This window comes from Pholcus phalangioides, unplaced genomic scaffold (assembly GCF_987345545.1).
Source record: "Pholcus phalangioides strain wild (caught in Gottingen) unplaced genomic scaffold, Ppha-v1.0 ptg000015l_1, whole genome shotgun sequence".
NCBI lineage: Eukaryota > Metazoa > Arthropoda > Arachnida > Araneae > Pholcidae > Pholcus > Pholcus phalangioides.
In genome coordinates, this window is record NW_028301608.1 from 94,830,590 (window position 1) to 94,851,013 (window position 20,424).

The window sequence follows — 20,424 nt, forward strand, 5'->3', positions numbered from 1 at the left end:
TCTTCCTGTTAAAAAGTCTCGCCGCAGAGAGCAACAGGCCGACAATGGCATAATTATTCATTCATTACCCTTCAATCACTATGAGTTGAGAAAAAAATCTCATAGTTTAAAGAAATTGATTGCAGATGGCAGCACTACACACGACAAGCATTACACAGAAACACACTTCACTATATGTACACACACATTCCAAGATGTACCAATTCGTTAGAAGTTCCGGAGAGGAATATGGCCGAGGCGCATGTCTGGTTTAGTAGTAGTAGAAACCTTAAAAAATCGCACCACAGCAGCACTGCCCATACATAGATTGCTGTTATAACATGAGTTTAGAAGTCAAAATCTAATTTCTTTTATCTATGAAAAATTTTAAATGATGCAAATATTGTTTGCATTGTTAATAATTTGCACTTTATTATGACACATTTTATCATGAGCTTACAAGTAATGATGTTAACTTTATTCCCATTATTATTGTTGAATAATATGGATTGAAATTATTTTAGTCCTCTTTTATTTATTTTTTTAATCCTTGTATAAACAATGAAATATCAGTATAAACAATAAAAATAATTGTTTGTGCCATTTTATAATTTGGAAAAAAAAAATTCTGGTTCAATGCATCTCAAAGAATTCACTGTATCTTTCTCAATCATTGACCGATTTCGTTTATCCTCTAAACTTTGATATAAAACATTCTTTTTAAATGGTTCACAGAAATGAGAAGAAAAATTTTTCAGATGTTCGTACTCTTACTAAAAGAAAAGGCTTTGTTTTGCATGCTTTTCAGCAAAAATGATTTAAATGTAAAACATTCACGGTCCACAATCATATCAAGAAAGAAAAAAGAAGCAATATTGACACATATTTTGATGTATTCATTTTTACGAGATTTTAATTAATTTTTTTTATTGATATTAAAATATACTACATTTACTCATGTATAGGACGAGATATGATGTTAGAGATAAAAATAAGGAAAACTACATTTATTAATTGAACTTCTCATTTTGTTTATTCACAGGTAATAGCATAAGATTTTTTGGGCGAGATGGTGTAAATGCAGAGTGACGTAAGTCAGGGTATTATTTATTGTATAGGAGATTTCTGAATAGATTCTGTGAAAGCCACTCAGAATGGTGTTTCAAAATATTGTGGGTGCTTGAGCACCCACTACAGCCCCACTGTTACTGTTGGGATTCACTGTGTATGGCCAAGGGCCCTGAATAAAAAGAGGCCCCAAAAGTATTGAAAACATTCACAAATTTTGAAATTATGTCTTAAATTTTGAATTTTCATTAATTGTAGAATTATTTCTCTCACTGGCTTTAGGTTGTTTCTTACCCATCTATTTTTCATTAGTTTATAAATAAGTTTTCAATTATTTAAGTATATTTATTTACTCCCCCGATTATAAATAATTTTTTCATTAATATTGAATTTTCAATGAAATAAATCCCAAATTATAATTTTCAATCTATCAAAATCATCATTAGTTTAAGCCATTTCTTAATTTTCGTTTTTCATTGATTTTTTTGTCTTTTAGCAACAATGTATGTTTAGATATCTGCTCGTGCATATAGGGTGACAGGTTTTTAAAGCACTGAAAAGTGAATAAAAATATTGGCCTATACACGAGTAAATACAGTATTATTTTAATCTATTCTAGAATGCTCAGATCACTGAAATCATCATGCATGTAAAATGTTTTATCTTGCTTAAACGCATAATTTTTCATGACAATATGGATGTAAGGAATAGTTTTACTGTTTTTTCCCTACTTCCTTATAAGCAGGTCTGACTTTACATAATAAATTACAAAAAAGAACAAATGTAACTTGAATGAAAAATACAGTCAGTCAAAGAACACAACTTAAAACTTAGTGACACAAAAGAAAAAAAATAAAATTTCGAAGAATTCCATTCTTGAACAACTTAGTTGTCACAATTCACTTGAAATCAATTTAATCAAATTCCAGAATCAAACATATTATTACTAACACATTTTAATAATAAAACCAATTTTAATAGTAATAAAAAACCCTACAACCAAATAAAAGAAACAATGAAGATGGAAGAGAATGAGTGCAAAAATGAAATGATAATAATGCATAATCTTTGGTGCATGACTTTCCATGACACAAATTGAAGATTAAAAAAAAGACTTGAAACAGTTCGGTGTCTGCAAGCAAGAAGGGTCAGATATGGTTGATAAGTAAAAAAATATAATAAGGCACATTATCACAAGAATCACTTGATTACCCGCACAGACAACAAAAGGCGAGAAATTAAAATGACAAAAATTTATCTGACGAAAGGAACATATTGAATTTACACATGCTTGCCTTATGCATTGAAAAAAAGGCCCCCAAAAAACTTGAATTCGCAATTAAAACTGCATCTAAATAAAAATGATAAATCAAATAGTAATCTTCCCGCCTCCACTGTTCAGTTTGGATTTTCATCCAAGTAAATAGTTCCGAAGGTCATTAGCTTGAGGCCAAGCAGAATAAACAGACCCATCCATGGCCGTAGAAACCCTGTTATCAGATCTCAAAGCATGACTGTGGCCACCGATTTTTGCATCACATTCGTTGCATCTGCTTTCCTCCATTGCGCCACCACATTCAGTGATGCAGTAAACATGACCGTTGGGACATTGATACCAATGACCTTTGGCAAGATCCATGGCTTTCAAGATGAGCTTCTTCTCATTTTCAGTGACATTGAGGACAGCGCTGCCTAGGGCTTTGGACAGACTTTCATAAGCCAAGTTGAATTTTGCCATTTCGTCAGAACGAAAAGGGCCGAACTTACATAATGAATCATAAATTTCAGCAAATAGAGATTCACTGTTATAGACAGCATTGGATGTTGCAGATTTTTTCTGAAAAAAATTGACCATGTTATGTTTCTTCATGAACTCCAAAAAACAACGCTGCAGTCTAAGTCTCTGGATTTCCCAGGTGACTTCATCGAGTTGCTGTTCGGAAGCTGTCAAGATCTCATCGGCTAAGAAATTATCAATCAAGTGACATGTCTTTGTGGAAAACGACAATATTTTTTGGCTGAAATTTTTGATGTTCAAAGAGTCTGATGCAATATTCAAACCCTGGAACTCTGGGAGTTGTTCACTTAAGAAAATAAAGTTTTCCAAAATGCTGGCAATATTTTCAAACCTCGTTATTTCTGGAGCACTGAGTGTCTGTTTTTGTGACAAAAACTGCAACAAAACTTTTATAGTGTCCTTGACTTTTAGGCCAGAATACTGAGTCGGATGAGAGCTCAGTTTCCCGACTTTAGTACGAAGTAGGTTTTGAAGGATGGAATTCTTCTTCTCATTCCCGAACACGACTTGCTTTACTTTCTCAATGTTAGCAAGACACTTTTTCACTATGTTTCCAAAATGCAAATTTTTTCTAATGACAGTCTTGCACCTTGGACATGTCTTCATTTTGATTTCCCCACTTTCATTTTTCATGTCTATGTTCATCCATTCTGTGATATCATTCACTTCAAAAGTGTGTCCACAATCCTCCAACTGTATGTATATAGCATCCTCATCATCTTCTCCCCCTAGAAATATTTCTCTGACGCCTGGATTGCATATTGAACATACTTTTGGACAAGGTTCACCGCATAATCCAATACATCTATGGCCGCATTCCAACGTTACATGGCAACGCTTATCACATGCAGGGCGATTGCAAAGTTCACCACAATGTTCTGTGCATGTATAATGGCGACAGTTCCACATACACGGTTCAGTACACATCCCACAAGGGAAGCCACATTTTTTTGGACACTTACTGTGAACACAACGGTTTTCACATTTCTTTCTGCATGGTGGGCAACTATTCATGCATTTTGATTTACATTCATGACCACATATTAAAATACGCCTACAAACCTGGCCACAAGCTACATGCAGACGGCCCTGATGGCACTTTCCGCATGAACCAGAACATACATGGCCACACTGTAATATACCGCTGCATGGTTCTGAACACTGTTCTGATAATCTGTCTATTTCTGATGACATATGGCATGGCCCTTTCATTCTGTGGCCACATGGAAGTTGAACAAAAACATCGCTGATACAATCTATTGTACATTCTGTTCTACATTTATTCTGACACTTGTGCCCACACCTGAGAATATTTTTACAAGGCTGGGTGCACACGAACTCGGTTTCTGGTACATGACAAGGAACAGAAACTTTATGCAGACAAAATGGTAATATTTTTTCAACAAGTACAACACAGGGCTTGCAAGGTTGAACACACTTTAGAGGACATTTGTGGTCCAGATTACAGAGAACTTTGCCGCACGGCTTCAGACAACGGACTTTAGAATGTTCAGCATCGTATGGGTGACACATCATAGTGCAAGTATGGCCGCACTTCAATCGGTACTCGCAAGGCTTTGAACATCCACCTTCTCGAACCTCTTTGAAATCTTCTTCTCTGGAGACCTCTACGTAAGTTTCTGGATGATTCTGACACTGAAGTTTCAAGGATGAACCAATAGCTTCCTGTTTCTTCAATACATCCAGTATATTTCCCCAAAGAGCACACTTATCGGCGAGCAGCTTAAAGTTGCCAATACAGAACAGACCTTTCTTTGCCCTTGAGAGAGCAACGCAAACTCTATTCGAAATACTCAAAAAGCCTATTTTCCCCTCAATATTGCTTCGGACAAATGACATCAATATTATGTCATTCTCTTCACCTTGAAAATTATCTACAACTGTGACTCGCACACCCTTAAATAAAGGAGCCTTAGTCATTTTGCGAATAGCAAACATTTGGCCAGCATAAGTACTTAATATCGTAATTTGTTCAGCTTTATAACCTTGGAGCAAAAGATATCTGCATAATGCCACGATGAAACAAGCTTCGTGATTATTAACTTTGCTTGTAGAGTCTGCAATATGATCTTCTTTGAACTTGTGTGTGACAAAAAACATATTCTTGCAGACACCTTTGATATTTTCATACTGGTGCACAGAATCGTGATCAATTAGAGTGGGGTATATATGAGGAACAAGTAGAGCTGATATGCATGGTCGCATTCGATGTTGGATCTTCAATTGATAATATTCTATCCCATTATTAACTAACCTTTCAAAAAGTGATATGTCCATTTTAAATCTGGCAGCCAGATCATACACATTAGGACTTGGTCTTAGTTGTTGGTGATCTCCAATCAATATCACATGCTGTGTTTCCCTCCCAAGTGAAGTAACAATATGGGATTCAAGGACCTCTGCTGCTTCTTCTACTACTATTATTCTTGGATTTAAACCAGCAACAAGATCTCGGTACTTTGCAGCACCAGTGGTAGTCATTCCCACAATTTTTGCTTTCTGAAGCACGTACAAATCTTCTTCCATTCTCATCTCATCCAATTTCTTCATTTCCTCTTGGATTGTGTCGGCGATCCTCACACACTCTAGTTGCCTGTCTTTGATGAAAAGCTGCAACCAATACTTGTAAAGTCTCCATCTATCATCAATATTCAACTGTAGTATAGATTTTACATGGCCTACTTCAGTATCAGACATTGCAATACTTGTTTGAAGATTTCTGGAAATATAACGTTTCATTCCTTTTTTGCCACCTGCCATCTGCCATCCAGATTCATTGGTTAGCATGCTTTCAGAGAATTCGTCTTCCGATGCATCACTTTCGATTCCAAGGAAGATATGACTAAAGTCTTCTGTCTCAATGTCACGCATAGCTTCAATGACATCGATGTCCTCTTCACCATCTTCATCTTCATTTTCACTAAGATCAACAGGATCATTATGCAAATTCATTTCAACCAATCTCGAAGCTTCAACGTCAATAACAGAACCACGTGGAATTACATTTTGTTCAGAAGTTACAAACATCTCTCTGGTATTGGCATTTTGAGGATGAACATCATTTCTGACTCCATTGTTCACATCACTGAAGCCACCTGGATGTCGAAATCTTGTGCCAAGCCAATCACATACTATGTAATTGTCATCCTTCAGTTTAGGTTCATAAAGTTTTATCAATGACTTGAGCTCACGGTAATGCAAATCTGTCATATGAGGTTTAAGTTCACTCTCACTTATCACAGATTTACAACATTTTGTAATTTGTTTCTGAATATGAACCATTTCCTCTTGGTGCATGCCTATGATTGCATATGTATGCCTTATGTTGGAAAATATATGATGTGGAACTTCCCTTTTATCCCGAACAGATTTCTTCAAATTTCTCAGCTGAAATTCTGCTAGTGCCTCATTTGTACATCTGCCACCGACTCGAACAATATCTTCAGTAAATACTGATAACCCTTCAAGGAACTGATCGAGAGCATGGTTAGTATAGCAAACAATAAGGATAGGTGGATTTCTCTCGATTCCAGTTTGCCAAACTGTTGCATTATGAAGCAGTAGCTGAACAATTCTCAAGCCAACATATGTTTTTCCAGTGCCAGGAGGTCCTTGAATTATTGCAAATTCTTTTGTCACAGCGGCTTTTAACGCTGCATGTTGGGACTCATCTAATTTGAGAGCTTCAGCCGAAGGCCATTGGCTGTTGTTCAGTACATGTATACAGTAAGGGTTCCCAGAGATCTCATTTGGAGCAGTGTTGGGCGGGAAAAACAATGGTCTCATATCATAGTTTTTGAATGCATCAAGGTAGGCTGGGGGGTTTATTTCTTTCTCCAAAGATACTATGTATTTGTGAAATGGGAAATTTTCAGGTATCATTTTCTGGAGAGCATCAAGATTGTGACGGTAAGCTTCAAAATATGCACTTGTTTCTATTATGGTAAAGTTGGTGAGAGGGTTGAAATTCATGACTTCACGTGACAGTGACTCAAAATGCAACAAAATAAGACCCTTCTTCAAATGTTCAGCATTCCTGTTCATAACTGATGCAAAGTACATTGTCTGAAAGTCATCTGAAGAAATACACAGCAATGCACCAGACAGAAAACGCTTACTATTTTCCCATTTTATGTTTTTCAAATTGGTTGTGTCGAATTCAATTGTGTGAACAATTAATCCTTGAAAAAACTGCTGCTTCAAAATATGCACATTTTCGTATATTTTGGCGTTTTCTATTCGTGAGACTGATTTGTTATTAGTCTTCTTTCTCATCATGTAACTGTTTATCCCTTCTCTTAAGGGTCTCACATAATCTTCACGAAGCAAACGAAACTGTACATCTAAATAATGGTCAGGATCACTATATTTGCCCTTGACAATGTTGGGTCGAAGAAAAGGGTTATGTAGGGTTATATCTCGGCAATCCGGAAGAACTGGAATCGTTCTATAACTTTCTGGTGGTTGCTGTGAATGTAATTTTTCATCATATGATGATTTTTTTATTTCTGCAGGAGTATGATCTTTGACAAAATGCAGATTCTCCGTAGATAATTCTACCAAATCATCATTCAATTTTTTCCATACAACTGCATCATCTTCAAAAGCTCTCTTACATATATCACTGAGAAGTGGTAGAACAATAGTTACTGTATCAGATGCTGAGGCAGGAAGACACTGTTGGAAACACTTGAGAAATTCAACGGTTTCCTCCAACGAATATTTATGCTGAGGTTTCACAACATCGTTTATGAAGCCAGCAAAATATTTTTGTAGAGAACATAACATAAATGTCTTATTCTTAGTCACTTTATCTATGAGAGACATGACATTATTTCTGTGCTGAGATTTGCAAGCTTTTCCAATAGCTATCAGCAGAAGAGCCATCATATCTCTACTAATGCAAGGAAAATCTAAGTTGAGATCAAAACCACTATTAGGGTCACACAAAGTAAGTAAAATCTCGTTATTCCCTTTTTTTACTAGCTCCTCTAATCTTTTAAAGCCCATGGGATATTTTCTTTTCCTTTCCTCCTGTTGATCTATTTCATCACCTTCTTTTTTGTCATGTTTTGAATTACTCTTTTGCTTTCTTTTGAGTACACCTGGACTCAATATATATTCTTTGCCATGCTGTAACACTTGACTTTTATTCGCAGAATCATCAATCTTGGCATTTCTAGCTCCATCTAATGACTGCTGTCTACTAGAATTTTTTCCGGTCTTTCCTTGTTTTGATCTTTCAGTTTTGGGATCGAGGGGCATAGCATGACGATTCAGAATGTTAGCAGATATGTTTATCACTGCATTCCTTTTCCCTCCTCTTTTACCAGAGTTGCTCTCACCATGATGCATATCGTTCACGCTACCACCTCCTCTTCTACATTGAGTTGTTCCTCTGCCCCTTTGATTTGCGTTAATACCACTTGAATGAGGATGTTGTCTGTTATGCCTGTCATTGTTAGGCATATTTTGTCTCCTGAGGAACAAATTCGTGGAGCTATCATGCCTCCCTTGTTCTGCAGAATCATCATCTTCAGAGTCAGACATAGCATTCCATAGAGCACTCCTGAATGATAAAGACATAAATTTTGAGTGTGCCAACGAAAATATAAATACTTAAACGATTTCAAAATAAAGCAAAGAATGGGGTGGGGGGGGGGGGAAGAAAATCTATTGGGTAAAGATGTTTTAGCTGATTAGAGTAGAGTAGATTTGTGATCATGAATGCACAGGAAAAAAAATTGGATTAAAAAAAACATTCTCGTATCAAAAATCAATCATGAAAAAATAGATGATGATTATAACTTGTGTAATCCATGGTGTACACTATACACTGAGAAGGGGCAATATATCAATTTATAATAAACCACCAATGTAAGGGCCCACATCGATATCCTGATTTAATGATTTTTATCACTGCGATATATTAATTCTGATGTCTAACATTGTGATGCTGATTTAGCTTCTGTGCGTGAGCGATGCATCAGGGAAATCGGATATCCTTACATAGAGTTGAAATCAGATTTAGCTAACGCGTGTGTGAAATTTTCGTTATATGTTATCATCAACAGGCATGGTAGAACCGATTTTGCAAGGGAGTACACACACATGAATGCCAACTTCACTTTCTGTCATAGAACAAGGAGGAAAGAAGGACCTATATTCATAGATAGCTTCATGGTCGGTGGAGCAGGATGATCAATTTTCCAGCAACTCTATCGAAAAACGAAGTAAACTCATCTGATTCTTCACATGACTATCTTGTGCTAAGTGAAAAATCGCTGTTGTTTAATTTTTTTTGCAATTTTCAATCCACAACTTTATCTTTTTTTTGAGCAGATGCCAAAGATATCACTAACTATCAAGACAATATTTTTTATTTTTCTGAAATTTATTTGATTTTGACGAATTTTAACCCTAACTAGTACACGCAATGATAAATCAATGAGAAGTAGTTACGCTCAGAAAATCTACGAATTTTTTTTTTTTTTTGTTATGGGGGACGGGGGAATTACAGAATAAACATTTAGATTTTTCATGTTCATCAGGCATGAATTAATTTTAAAGATATGATTTAATCAGTTTCTCCATAACTCAGCCCTACATTACTTGTTGCATGGCTCCCACATCCTAGATCAGGCTCCTAACAATGTTGGGCAACCGATGACCACACAAAAATGTGCACATATTTTGCATTATAATAACCCTTTCAAATTAGGCCCCAAGAAAAAAGTCAAACCCGGGAAGGCCTACTATTGCCCTAACATTGATGGATTAAGGGGGGGGGGGACATGGCCCCACAAGGGTGGCGCTGACAGGGTTCCAGCCCCAGGCCCGGGACAAATACCATAATTTTTTGTTTTTTCATGCTATAAATTCACTATGAAAGGGCCTGTGAAAAGTCTGGCTTGGGAGCCCTCCAAACATCCCAGGCATGGGGCCCTGAATCAGGATGTGGGAGCCATGGGGGAACTGACCTCTGGAGCAAAAAAAAGGGGGGGGGGCTCTTCTATAGTAAATTTATAGCATGGAAAAAAACATTATGGTAATTGCCGTGATTGTCAACGGGTCCTAACATTTAAACATATATAAACTGACTGTTATTAATTTTACAACTCCCCCTACTGTTAAAGTCGTCCCCTGACCATAGGAGGGTGGCGATTGCCCCATTGCCCTTAACCCCTTTCATTAAAAAGCCTTCTCCCCGCAAGGAGCTTTACCTGCTTATGATCAGGATGACATATCGCAGGGCTTCCACTTTCTTAATGTTTGGTAAGATATCCTATCTCCAGATTTTGATCTACTTTCTAGGTTTTATCTTACTTTTCCTATTTTTTATCAAATCTTGTCAATAAAATTTGTGTAACTTTTTTTAAATGAAAAAGGAATCATACACATGAAATATTGCTAAATAATACAAATGTAGTAGATTGCAATTAATGATTTCGCCAAAACAAAGGATGTATCATTTTTTCAGGTTGTTTGGGGTGGGACTGTGTGTGGGACATGTGGTTTATTAATTTTTCTTTTGCTCAGTTTGAGGGTTCAGAAACTCATTTTGTGTCAATGTCATTCTTAAAAAACTTATAGACCATCACAATTTGCTGTGCATTGCCAAAGAGAGTTGACAGACTGGACTGTAGAAGACTCCAATCATTTCATAATTTTTGTCACACCACGATCATTTTCCGCACACAAGGGCTAATTTTAGACAGAGACCTACAATTTATTGCCGATTCCGAACAGCAGGCTTGTTTTTATACTCATTGAGAGGTTGGTGCCCTAACCAAGGTCCCCTTGATGGGGGACTTTCTGGGGATTTTTTCTGAGGTCATGTAGTTGTTTCGGTTGTACCCCCTGTCAGTAAAGTACTCTGACAAGGACGAACCAGGTATTGCACTTGCGACAACTCTAAACATCCTTTGGTACTTTAGGCGAGTATTGACCTGGGTGCAGTAGTGTATTTACAGAGGGGCTAAGCGGCTATAGCCCAGAGCGGCAAATTCTTAGGGGCGGTGAATTATGGAGTATAGAAAGAGGGTGGGGAGACAAAACATTTTTTAAATTCATGTTTCGTAAAGTGTGGAAGTGTCATATGCGTTGTTTTTAACGTAAATAATATATATTTATTAAACCATATTATTTATTTTTTGTATTTTTTCCACAAACTGCCGTTAAAGTAAAAAAAAATGTGTGATTGTCTAATCTTCCTATTTACAGTGTGCGGTCTTCCCAAATAACGTTGTCACAGGTAGAGGTGGGAGGGTGAGTAGGCACCCAGCGAAGTAGAGCAGCACCCATTGAAATATGGAAACAAAAGACCACAATAAAATATATATTATTTATTTCTCATTTCGTTTTTGATTCTAATAAAAAAATTAATTGCCACTCAATAAATCCCATATTAATTTGTATTTAGAATCAATTTAATATAATAAATTTGATTATTCGTAGAATTGAAATTTTGGAAATTGTCTGGAAACTGATGAACATGTCAAGTTTTGGAAACCATGAAGTTTCGTGGCGCATTTTTGGTCACTGATTTTTAACGTGGCTCATTTTTGAATATCACTTAAAATTTTTTTCTTAAAAATTGATTTTGGTATAACAGAAGAAAATCTATAAAATATCTATTATTCTAACCTTTAAAATACTAAATTAACTTTTCAAATAATTTTTTACATATATAATCTATACTATTATTATATTTTTTTATTATGTAGCTTTCAACATAAAAGTAGCGTGGGGGAAAAAAACATGAAAGGAACAAAAGCAGTTTCAAACAAATTTCCTTGTTTCTAAATATTTAAAACTGAGATATTTTAATTTGAAAATCGAAGACAAAAACTAATGAACAACGCTTCTTTCCCAACTTTCTGAGTCTGTGAATAACAACCAAAAATATTTGTTTGAAAAAAAAAAGACAAGATCTAAATGAAGAAACTATAAGTTTTGGCAATTACAGTAAAACCTTGATAAGTCATCACCTCATGTTATCGAAAAATTATGACAGCTTAAGCGGAGTGACGACTTAAGCGAAGTGCCATCAGTTTCAATGAGCAATATTGTGAAAATCGTATAAATTTAAACTAATACAACATTTATTAAAATAATAAAAATTACAATAATAATAAAATTTATAGATAGCAAAAAAAAAAAAAAAAAAGAGAGAGAGAGAGAAATGTTTCACCTTTTTTATCTTTTATTACTCAACTTATTATGGTAAAATATACTCTGGTACACTTTGATATACACCAGTAATTTTTATTTCAGACAAATCATATCAACTGTTAGAATAGTTAGCTTTTCTTCACAATAGAATTATATTGCACATTAATTTTACATATACATGAAATTTAAAAAACTTTAGTGTTTTAATTCCTCATCAGTGGTTCATGATATAACTACAAGGTAATCTCGAACACAGGATCAACTTTTGACTTGGGGGGGGGGGGGGACAAAGAAGAATAAACATTAGAAGACCTCAACTTTGGAGAGAAAGTTTTTCAACAAAGATATTTTGTTTAAATATCAGAAATCAGCTCTAGCTCGAACAGTCCCTAACTTTTCAAAAACCTCAATCGACAAATCAACTTCCCCAGCTTAACTTTCGTTACTTAAACTCCCATTTTGGTACATAGGCCTATGTACCAAAATGGTGACTTTTAACCATATAACAATGTTGTTAACACACACACAACCCCTTTTTTAGTGGGTGCCATAAAAATTATCCGTTCCTCTCTTTCAAACTTTTTCATGGTGACAAGTAAACCAAAATTAGCGACGAGGGTTTAATAACATTGTTGTCTATGAAAGCTGGAAGGGCCTGAAGAAAAACGACGACTTAACCGGAGTGACAGCTTATTAGGGTGACGACTTAACAAGGTTTTACTGTATTATTTGAAAAAATTACAAGTATTTTTGGCATATTAAATTACTTGAAGCGGGCAGCCTTAATTTCTTAGCCTATTCCTATATTTGTTTACATCTACCGAACAGGTGAGTGAAATGAATAAATTATATTTTTATGGCATTCTATTATTATATGGTCACTAAAAATATTAGATTAAAATTCAATTAATAGGTTGATTAATCAATTAAGAAGTTTTGATTAACCAGTTAAAAATTTTAATAGATTCCCAGACCTATTCAAAATGGTCTGGTGATTTGGTGAGGGACTAGTTAATGAGAGTTTTTGCTGAAAAAAAAATAAGTACTTTTTCCAGCAGGCATGACTATGCTTGTGCATAAGCCATACCTACATTCCTTTACATTTAGCACAACATGTTTTATACTTAAAAAGTATAACTGCTTTGCAGGCAGGATAAAATTTAATAGACTGAATTAACTTTATCGTTGGAAGCTATAACCAATTTTGACAATGCAATTGTAGTTACAGCTTGTATTACACATAAAAAAATACTCACATGGTGACAAATATCACAGAATTTCACTATCAGCACTGAAGACCAGTCTTTTTCAATAAACAACGGTCACACACCTGTCAGTCATAATAAAACCAAGTTTAAATAACATCCTACTCATGAATATAATTTTAAAAACTTACAATATATATGACAGTCAACACTCATTATAAAGGACCCCTCCCCATACATAGTTTTGTTGAAAGCAAACGTTATATCAAAGGAAAAATATATATATAGGATAGTCATTATACGAAAACATTTGGTAAGTTATAATGCATGGTTGGATTGAATGATTGGATTGATTGCAAAATGATTTTATTTCTCATGGTTTGTAAATAACAGGTGCCAATTCCCAGAATTGGAAAATCGATAGTTTGTGGTCAGCTGATACAGAACTCATCAAGACGAAAAACAGTTATAACGGAACCTACGGGCGCAACCCGCTCAGAGTGTCAGGAAAATGTGAAGCAAATTGTCCATGTTGAAGTCCCAACAATAAAAAAAATACATAACAAAATCATAAGCTACAAATAAAATTGTTTTTAATTGAAAATGAAATTATTGGTAATTTTAAATGACATTGAATTTCAATTATGCAATTTATTATTTAAATAAACATTAAAACCTGTGGTAATTGAAAGATTTTTATATTCATGATACTGACAATCAAATTTAACGATGATATGGAGTCGAACTAGGTTAATCCAGTCCAAAGTCACTGGGAAAAAGTTTGATTTATCTAAAATTTAAATTATCCAATTCATTTATTCTGGACCTGTAAAAAGGCTACAAATTGTAACTTAATCATGAACATTCATGATCATTAATCTTGACCCTAGAATACGAACTCTACGTCTCAGAGACATACACTTATAGGCATTTGACGTGCAGGCTTTATCAGCTTTTTTTAGTTAGCATTATAGGGTTAAAAGAATTTTTTCATCTTTTACAGTCATTCTTTATAAACTGAGAAATCGATTACAGCATACAACTGCAGTGAAAAAAAAAAGAGGATATCTGTGTTTTCTAATGATCTTTAAAAATAAGATGAAATTTTCTTTTTGCACTAGTATGAAAGAGATCAGTGCCGTTTAATAAATGAATAACCTTTAATTGTTTTTAATCATTTTGTGACTTGAAAAATTCAAAAATAATTTTGTCAATTAGATTGAAATTAGATAAATAGATTTCAAGACTTTTTTAATAAAATTTCTTCAGGTCTAATGAAAAGATTCTGCTAGATATGTTACCTTGATCAAAAGACTGACATAATTTTTACATTATAAGTGTAAATGATGAATACAAAAGGAACACTAATTTCTTCTGCTGGGAAAAAGCAGAGTTGATTTGTTGCAGTTGCAGCACAGTTTCTTCCAAGCAAAAGAAACTGCTTAATTCTGCAAAAGATTGGTGCAGTTACTAATTTGTATGCATAACTAAGTTAGTGAAATTAAATTTATTTAATGTTATAGAAAATACACATTTCTATATCTAAAGCATAAATTCTAGCTTATATGATAAATTATTGAAGGAAAACTAATTTCTTCCAGCCGGCTTTTTCCGCTGCTCCCAGGATACCTGACTCAAGTTCTTCTGCACATACACGATGGCCGGTCACATTTAGCCCACCCTCCCCAGTTTTTCTTTGTGTCAGCACATGGTTTTTTTTACTGGTACTCGGTGAAATGAACTTTCAAAAGACAAAAATAAGGAACATACAATGAAATTAAAATAAATCAAAATAAACCAGTATAATTTAAACCTCAAAGCTCTTCTAAAGAAATTTCATCCATGTATACTTCTCATGCTTTGTGTGTGAGAAGTGACACTCTTCCAGTAAGAACTTAAAAGGCTCCTAATAATATATAGATCTGAGTCGCTGATCCGAGAAATAATCCTAAAAAGATCAATATTATAATATTACATAACAGGATATAGCTCGATGGCCTACAGCAGTGGCCTCACTACCAATCATCATGGCATCAATGTGGGTATTAATGGAAGATGTGTGCCTGTTTGGTCTATGAAGTGATTTTTAAACTTTTGAAGAATCAGTTATATACAAACCAAGAATCACTTCACATCGGCTGCAGATACATGTTCAGTAAGGCAAGATAGCCATGGAAGAAAAAAATTTGGGAGAACCCATGGGCTTTATTAAAATTTACGTGTTTAGCATTGCAAGAAAGGTTGAATATAAGGGACGAGAGAACGAAACATTTATATCTCCTCACCCAGCCAGTTTACAGTATCTGCCATATTCTTATACTTGTCTGGGACTTAAGGAATTCTTTCTGTGCAAGCAGACACACTAGATCGGGGTGGCCAAGTCATTGTGGCGACTAGGAAATTGGTATTGGCACCCAAAATTTTTTCTGTGTAGTTGCTAAATTAGTCTGAGAATTGTAAAAAAATGTTCGGAATTTATATCAGCATATCTGCCAACATGAAAGAGAGTTACTATACTCTAGAAAAGTTAAGGGGGGGAACATTATTTTGGATCTGTTATTCTTGATAATTAAAAAAAATTTATGGCTCTTAAAAAATTGCTCTGGCTAATAGGTGTTTTTTTTTGTAATTTGTCCAGCCCTGCACTAGAAGTACTAGATTTTCGATGAATTTTTACTATCCCCAGATTTCAGTTGTTTTAATATAAAAAAAAGTTAAATGCCCCAACGCGTATTTTTATTCGCCATGGAGACCAGGCACATTGGCACACCTGAGATTTGTCAAGCCCTCACGCATTCTTCATCTTGCCACCCCCTTGAGAAAGAAATGCATTTGGACCATCTTATTTTCAGTACTTTTCAAGCTAGTCGTTTACATGTGTTTCACACATTTATAATGCTATTCTATTTTTCCTTCCCTCTATATCATTGATCAAAGTTTCCGTGTGTGGGGTCAAAATGACCTCACCACGCCACTTGTCTTTTTTTTATCAGACGGCAAGAGTGTTTAGATTGAAATGACGTATTGGAAAAGCACCAGTTTTCTCGATAACGGTTACAAATTAAGCTTGAAACATTGGATATCCGAGGTGAGCTAAAAGATAGTGTTGCTAGTGGATTGTATGTAATATCTGTGTGATCAAACATGTCATAGTGTTATTTACAAGTACTGTGTTACCAACTCAGAATAAGACTAATTTTGGCGCTAATGAAAATATAGTGAATATTATTTTCATTCGTAAATTTTATTTTCTGGTATATTTTAATCATGAAAAATTTAATAAATAATTGAAATTTTTTTTTCAAAAGTTATGTATCCATCCATTTGTTTTGAATGTGTGCCTTTAGTAAAAGAAAACTTTTAGGCTGGTATTACACTATAAAACTTTGATAAAAATTATTTCATAAAACTTGAGTAATGTAACCAATAAACACATCTGTTACATTCGAGCGAACTTAATTGATCGGTCCATTGGTTGCATTTTTCAAGTTCTATAAACAAACTTTTATAGTGTAATACCAGCCTTAGGAAAATAATTAAAGAAATTTGAAAAAATATTTAGCGAATTAATTGACAGATGAATGAAGTCATGTGAAGAAAGCTTTTATGAAGACTCTTATTTTTAAAATGAATTAATACTTGCTGGGGTGGAAATGACCCCACAACACCAGTTAAGGGTTAATATAGTGAGCATGTGCCCCCCAAGGGTGGGACTAGCAGGGTTCTAGCCCAGTGGGACCTGGGACGATTATCATTTTTTTTTAAGCCATAAATTCACTAGGGGGGGGGGGGGAGAAACGTCACCGATAGGGCCCAGGGGCCCTGCAGTAGATTATGGCGGGGTTGGGGAGGATCCATGACGTCATAGTTCGAAGTTAAAAGTCCACCCGAGGTGGGCTAAAGCCGGTCGGTCACTTCGCCAAATGGCCAGTGTTTGCAGTCTGGCCAGTGCATAGGCGGAGATAGACTTGGAAGTCTGGGGGGGGGGGGGTCACGGTCATTATTTCTGGTGGGCACGGGGGGGGGGCCCGTATCTCCGTCCATGGGCCAGTGACGAAGTGGCCGACACAACAACTTCAACATAAAACTTTCAACTTTTACCGTAACACAAGCGCGACAAATCGAAGAGATGAAAATAAAAACACTGTACTCAAATTAGCTATATATTTCAAAGGATGGGTGGTAACCTCACCAAGTTTCATTGAACGTGAATCGAAATAATGAGAAACGGATGAGACTCACAGGGAAAAACTAAATACTTTTGCCGTTTATGTTTTAATTTGGTAATACTCTATTTAGGGGAAAACTAATAATAAACCTAATAAAAACTTACCATATATACATACACACACACTACCTCGTGATTGTTGCACAGACAATGAGAACCGAAACTAAACTCTGTTCACCAACGCCTTCAACAACAACTTTTGTTGGTTCATAGTTTTTGAATGATGAATAATGGAGTTCACTGAAATAGCTCAACTATACACTAGATGGCGCGGACGCTCCGAGATGTTATTGATACTTCTTACTATTCGATGTTACTGATGTATCGAAACTTGATGAGTATTATTGATGTTTTTTTAAATTATAGTTTCTGAGATCTTATGATAGTTTCTTGATGTATTTTATTCATCCTCTAAATAATTACATAAAATTCCAAAAAAACACACACATTAAAATTTCAATTTCATCTTAACTAGAATTGACATAACAGAGTCAAGTCAAACAAATTTCATCGTAACATCTTGAGAATAACATCGTACTTCAATCTTGCATATTGATCCCATTTCGATGACTATACATCCCGCATTTGTTAAGAAGAGACTAATTTTTTCCATAGCACTCGGCTAATTAACCTTTTTAGTGAAACTAACAATTTTGTTACGTATGTTAAGAAACTGCACTTTCAAATTTTTCAACCATGAACTCGTTATATAACGTGAGCTGTACATCAATGGAATGTACCGTTTTTTGAATGGGTTCAGATTATAATTAATCATTTTCCTTAAAGAAAAATACAAAATTTGGATACAGAAATATTTAAAATAAATATAAAAGGAGAGATTACAATTGTGTATACACCTTCCGGTCAAAATTAAGGTGAAATAGGATAATCTCCCGAGAAAATATATGGTCAGATTAATGAATATTGTTTGCAGCAACATCTGTTGTGATGTTTTTCAAATATTGAACGATATTAAGAAATTAAGCGAAACGACGAGCCTCGTAAAAATCAGAGTAGTCATTTTTATGCTAAAATATGTATTGTGTATCTTTTGTTCATATTTACGACTATAAAATATTATACATAAAACTCCGTATAATAATACTTCAACTACACTAAAAAAAAAAAAAAAACCATTTCAATTTTATCGTATTCAGAATCCTGGATGAGACAATTGAGTCAAGTCAAACCAATTTCATCCTAATGTTGTAAAGATAAAATCGTACTTAAGGCCCTTGCACGTTGTTGTTTTGATGTGACTGTTTTGACCGCTGTTGAAGTAAATTGTGTTGTGATATGATTAAAGTGTTTGTTGTAAGAATATAATTATAGTGTGAAGTCCGTGTACCTGGTACTACATAGACATTAACACGTAGAGACATTTGCTTTTGTTGTAATTTGTGATAGCCAGAGTCCGAGATGATTTTCGGCGTATTCAGTAGGGTATCGTTTCTTCGCAATGGTAGTAAATTTTTGTCGAAAAATCCATTCAAATTTCCATATAATAACTTGAGAGGGCGCAGGCTGTGCTCGTTGGCAGCGGAGAGCTTGAAGAACAAGCCCAGTGTTGTACACGCTATCCCAGCCCTGAGAGACAATTACATGTACGTTGTGATCAATCACGCCGAGAAGTTAGCCTTTGCAATAGATCCCGTTGAGCCCGACAAAGTCCTTGATTTGGTCGAACGCGAGGAAGTCGTTCTACAAAAGGTCTTGACCACTCACCACCACTTCGACCACAGTGGTGGAAACGAAGAGTTAAAGAGAAGAGCACCGCAAGTGGACATATATGGGGCTGATTCTCGCATCCCTGCCATGACCTACAAAGTTGAACATGGGAATACCTTCACCATTGGATCATCCTTCACAGTAGAGTGTCTGTTAACGCCTTGCCACACACGCGGTCATGTTTGCTTTTTCGTTAAGCAAAAAGGTGTGGATCCTATATGTTTCACGGGTGATACGCTGTTCGTTGCGGGCTGTGGGCGGTTCTTTGAGGGCAACGCAGAGAATATGCTCAGCGCTCTCAATATTCTTTCGAATCTCCCACCTCAAACAAAGATCTATTGCGGTCACGAGTATACAGTCAATAACCTGAAATTTGCTCTTGAAGTCGAGCCGTCGAACCTTGCTGCAGCGGAGAAACTTTCTTGGGCTATTGCGAGAGAAGAGGAGTATAAAGCCACTGTACCATCAATGATCAGTGATGAACTGAAATATAATCCATTTTTGCGTGTTCGGGAAGCTGGAATACAAGATTATACCAAGCAGACTGACCCGGTGAAAGTTATGGATGCCCTTCGCACTGCTAAAGACAATTTTAGACCAACATAATTGCAATCGCTAGTTAACAGAAATTTCACAGCAGTCAAATTTGTCTTGAGTCGTGTTGAATTTCTGACGATTTTCAGTTATAAATTGACTTTTGTTATAAATCTGGTATTAGCACAAATTATAATCTTTGTTAATGCCAACAAACAAAAAATATCAATCCAGTATATTTTAAGCTTCGATACTTTTTGATGTACATGTGTATAGAGAACTGAGTAGAAAGTATATTGTATGGAGAACGGTCAATAAATTATGATCAACCTACTCATTTATATGTGAAGTCTCATTTGAATGAGCTATAAAAGGCCATTCAAGTATTACGCCAGCAACTTTTTTTTTTTCCATTTTTGACCCCTTCCCATCAAAACTTCATTAGCTCTGCCTTCCTATCTCTTAGGGGCCGTTCAAGTATTACGTAAGCAAATTTTTTGCCATTTTGGACCCCCTTCCCAGCAAAATTTTGTCATCAGCTCTGCCCCTCTGAATCCTAACGCATATTGGTGGAATCAGAGACGTACACAGGGTAGGGGGGGGAATAGGAGGCTCGTGCCCCCCCCCAAAGATTACGAATTTTTTTAAATTGAAATTTTGGAAGAAATTACTTTTATATGTTATGATAT

At 35.4% G+C, this 20,424-nt stretch overlaps 1 protein-coding gene and 1 pseudogene across 3 annotated transcripts; one reads left to right on the forward strand and one right to left on the reverse strand.

Annotated features, from left to right (window-relative positions):
• Positions 1 to 1,947: 1,947 nt before the first annotated feature.
• LOC149077099 (NFX1-type zinc finger-containing protein 1-like) lies at positions 1,948 to 17,674 on the reverse strand. Of its 2 annotated transcripts, XM_089244833.1 has the most exons (4): positions 17,579 to 17,647; positions 15,059 to 15,193; positions 13,297 to 13,370; positions 1,955 to 8,435 (listed from the first exon to the last, which is right to left on the reverse strand). In XM_089244833.1, coding segments are annotated over exons 3-4 (5,979 nt in total). In that variant the 5' UTR covers positions 13,299 to 13,370; positions 15,059 to 15,193; positions 17,579 to 17,647; the 3' UTR covers positions 1,955 to 2,458. The 2 variants fall into 2 exon arrangements, with proteins under 2 accessions (XP_089100958.1, XP_089100959.1); XM_089244832.1 differs by lacking the exon at positions 15,059 to 15,193 and having other exon boundaries at positions 1,948 to 8,435; positions 17,579 to 17,674.
• A 997-nt stretch (positions 17,675 to 18,671) lies between these two features.
• LOC149077100 (hydroxyacylglutathione hydrolase, mitochondrial pseudogene) lies at positions 18,672 to 20,068 on the forward strand (annotated as a pseudogene). Its single transcript, XR_016194140.1, has one exon. The product of XR_016194140.1 is annotated as a hydroxyacylglutathione hydrolase, mitochondrial pseudogene (transcript).
• Positions 20,069 to 20,424: the final 356 nt, after the last annotated feature.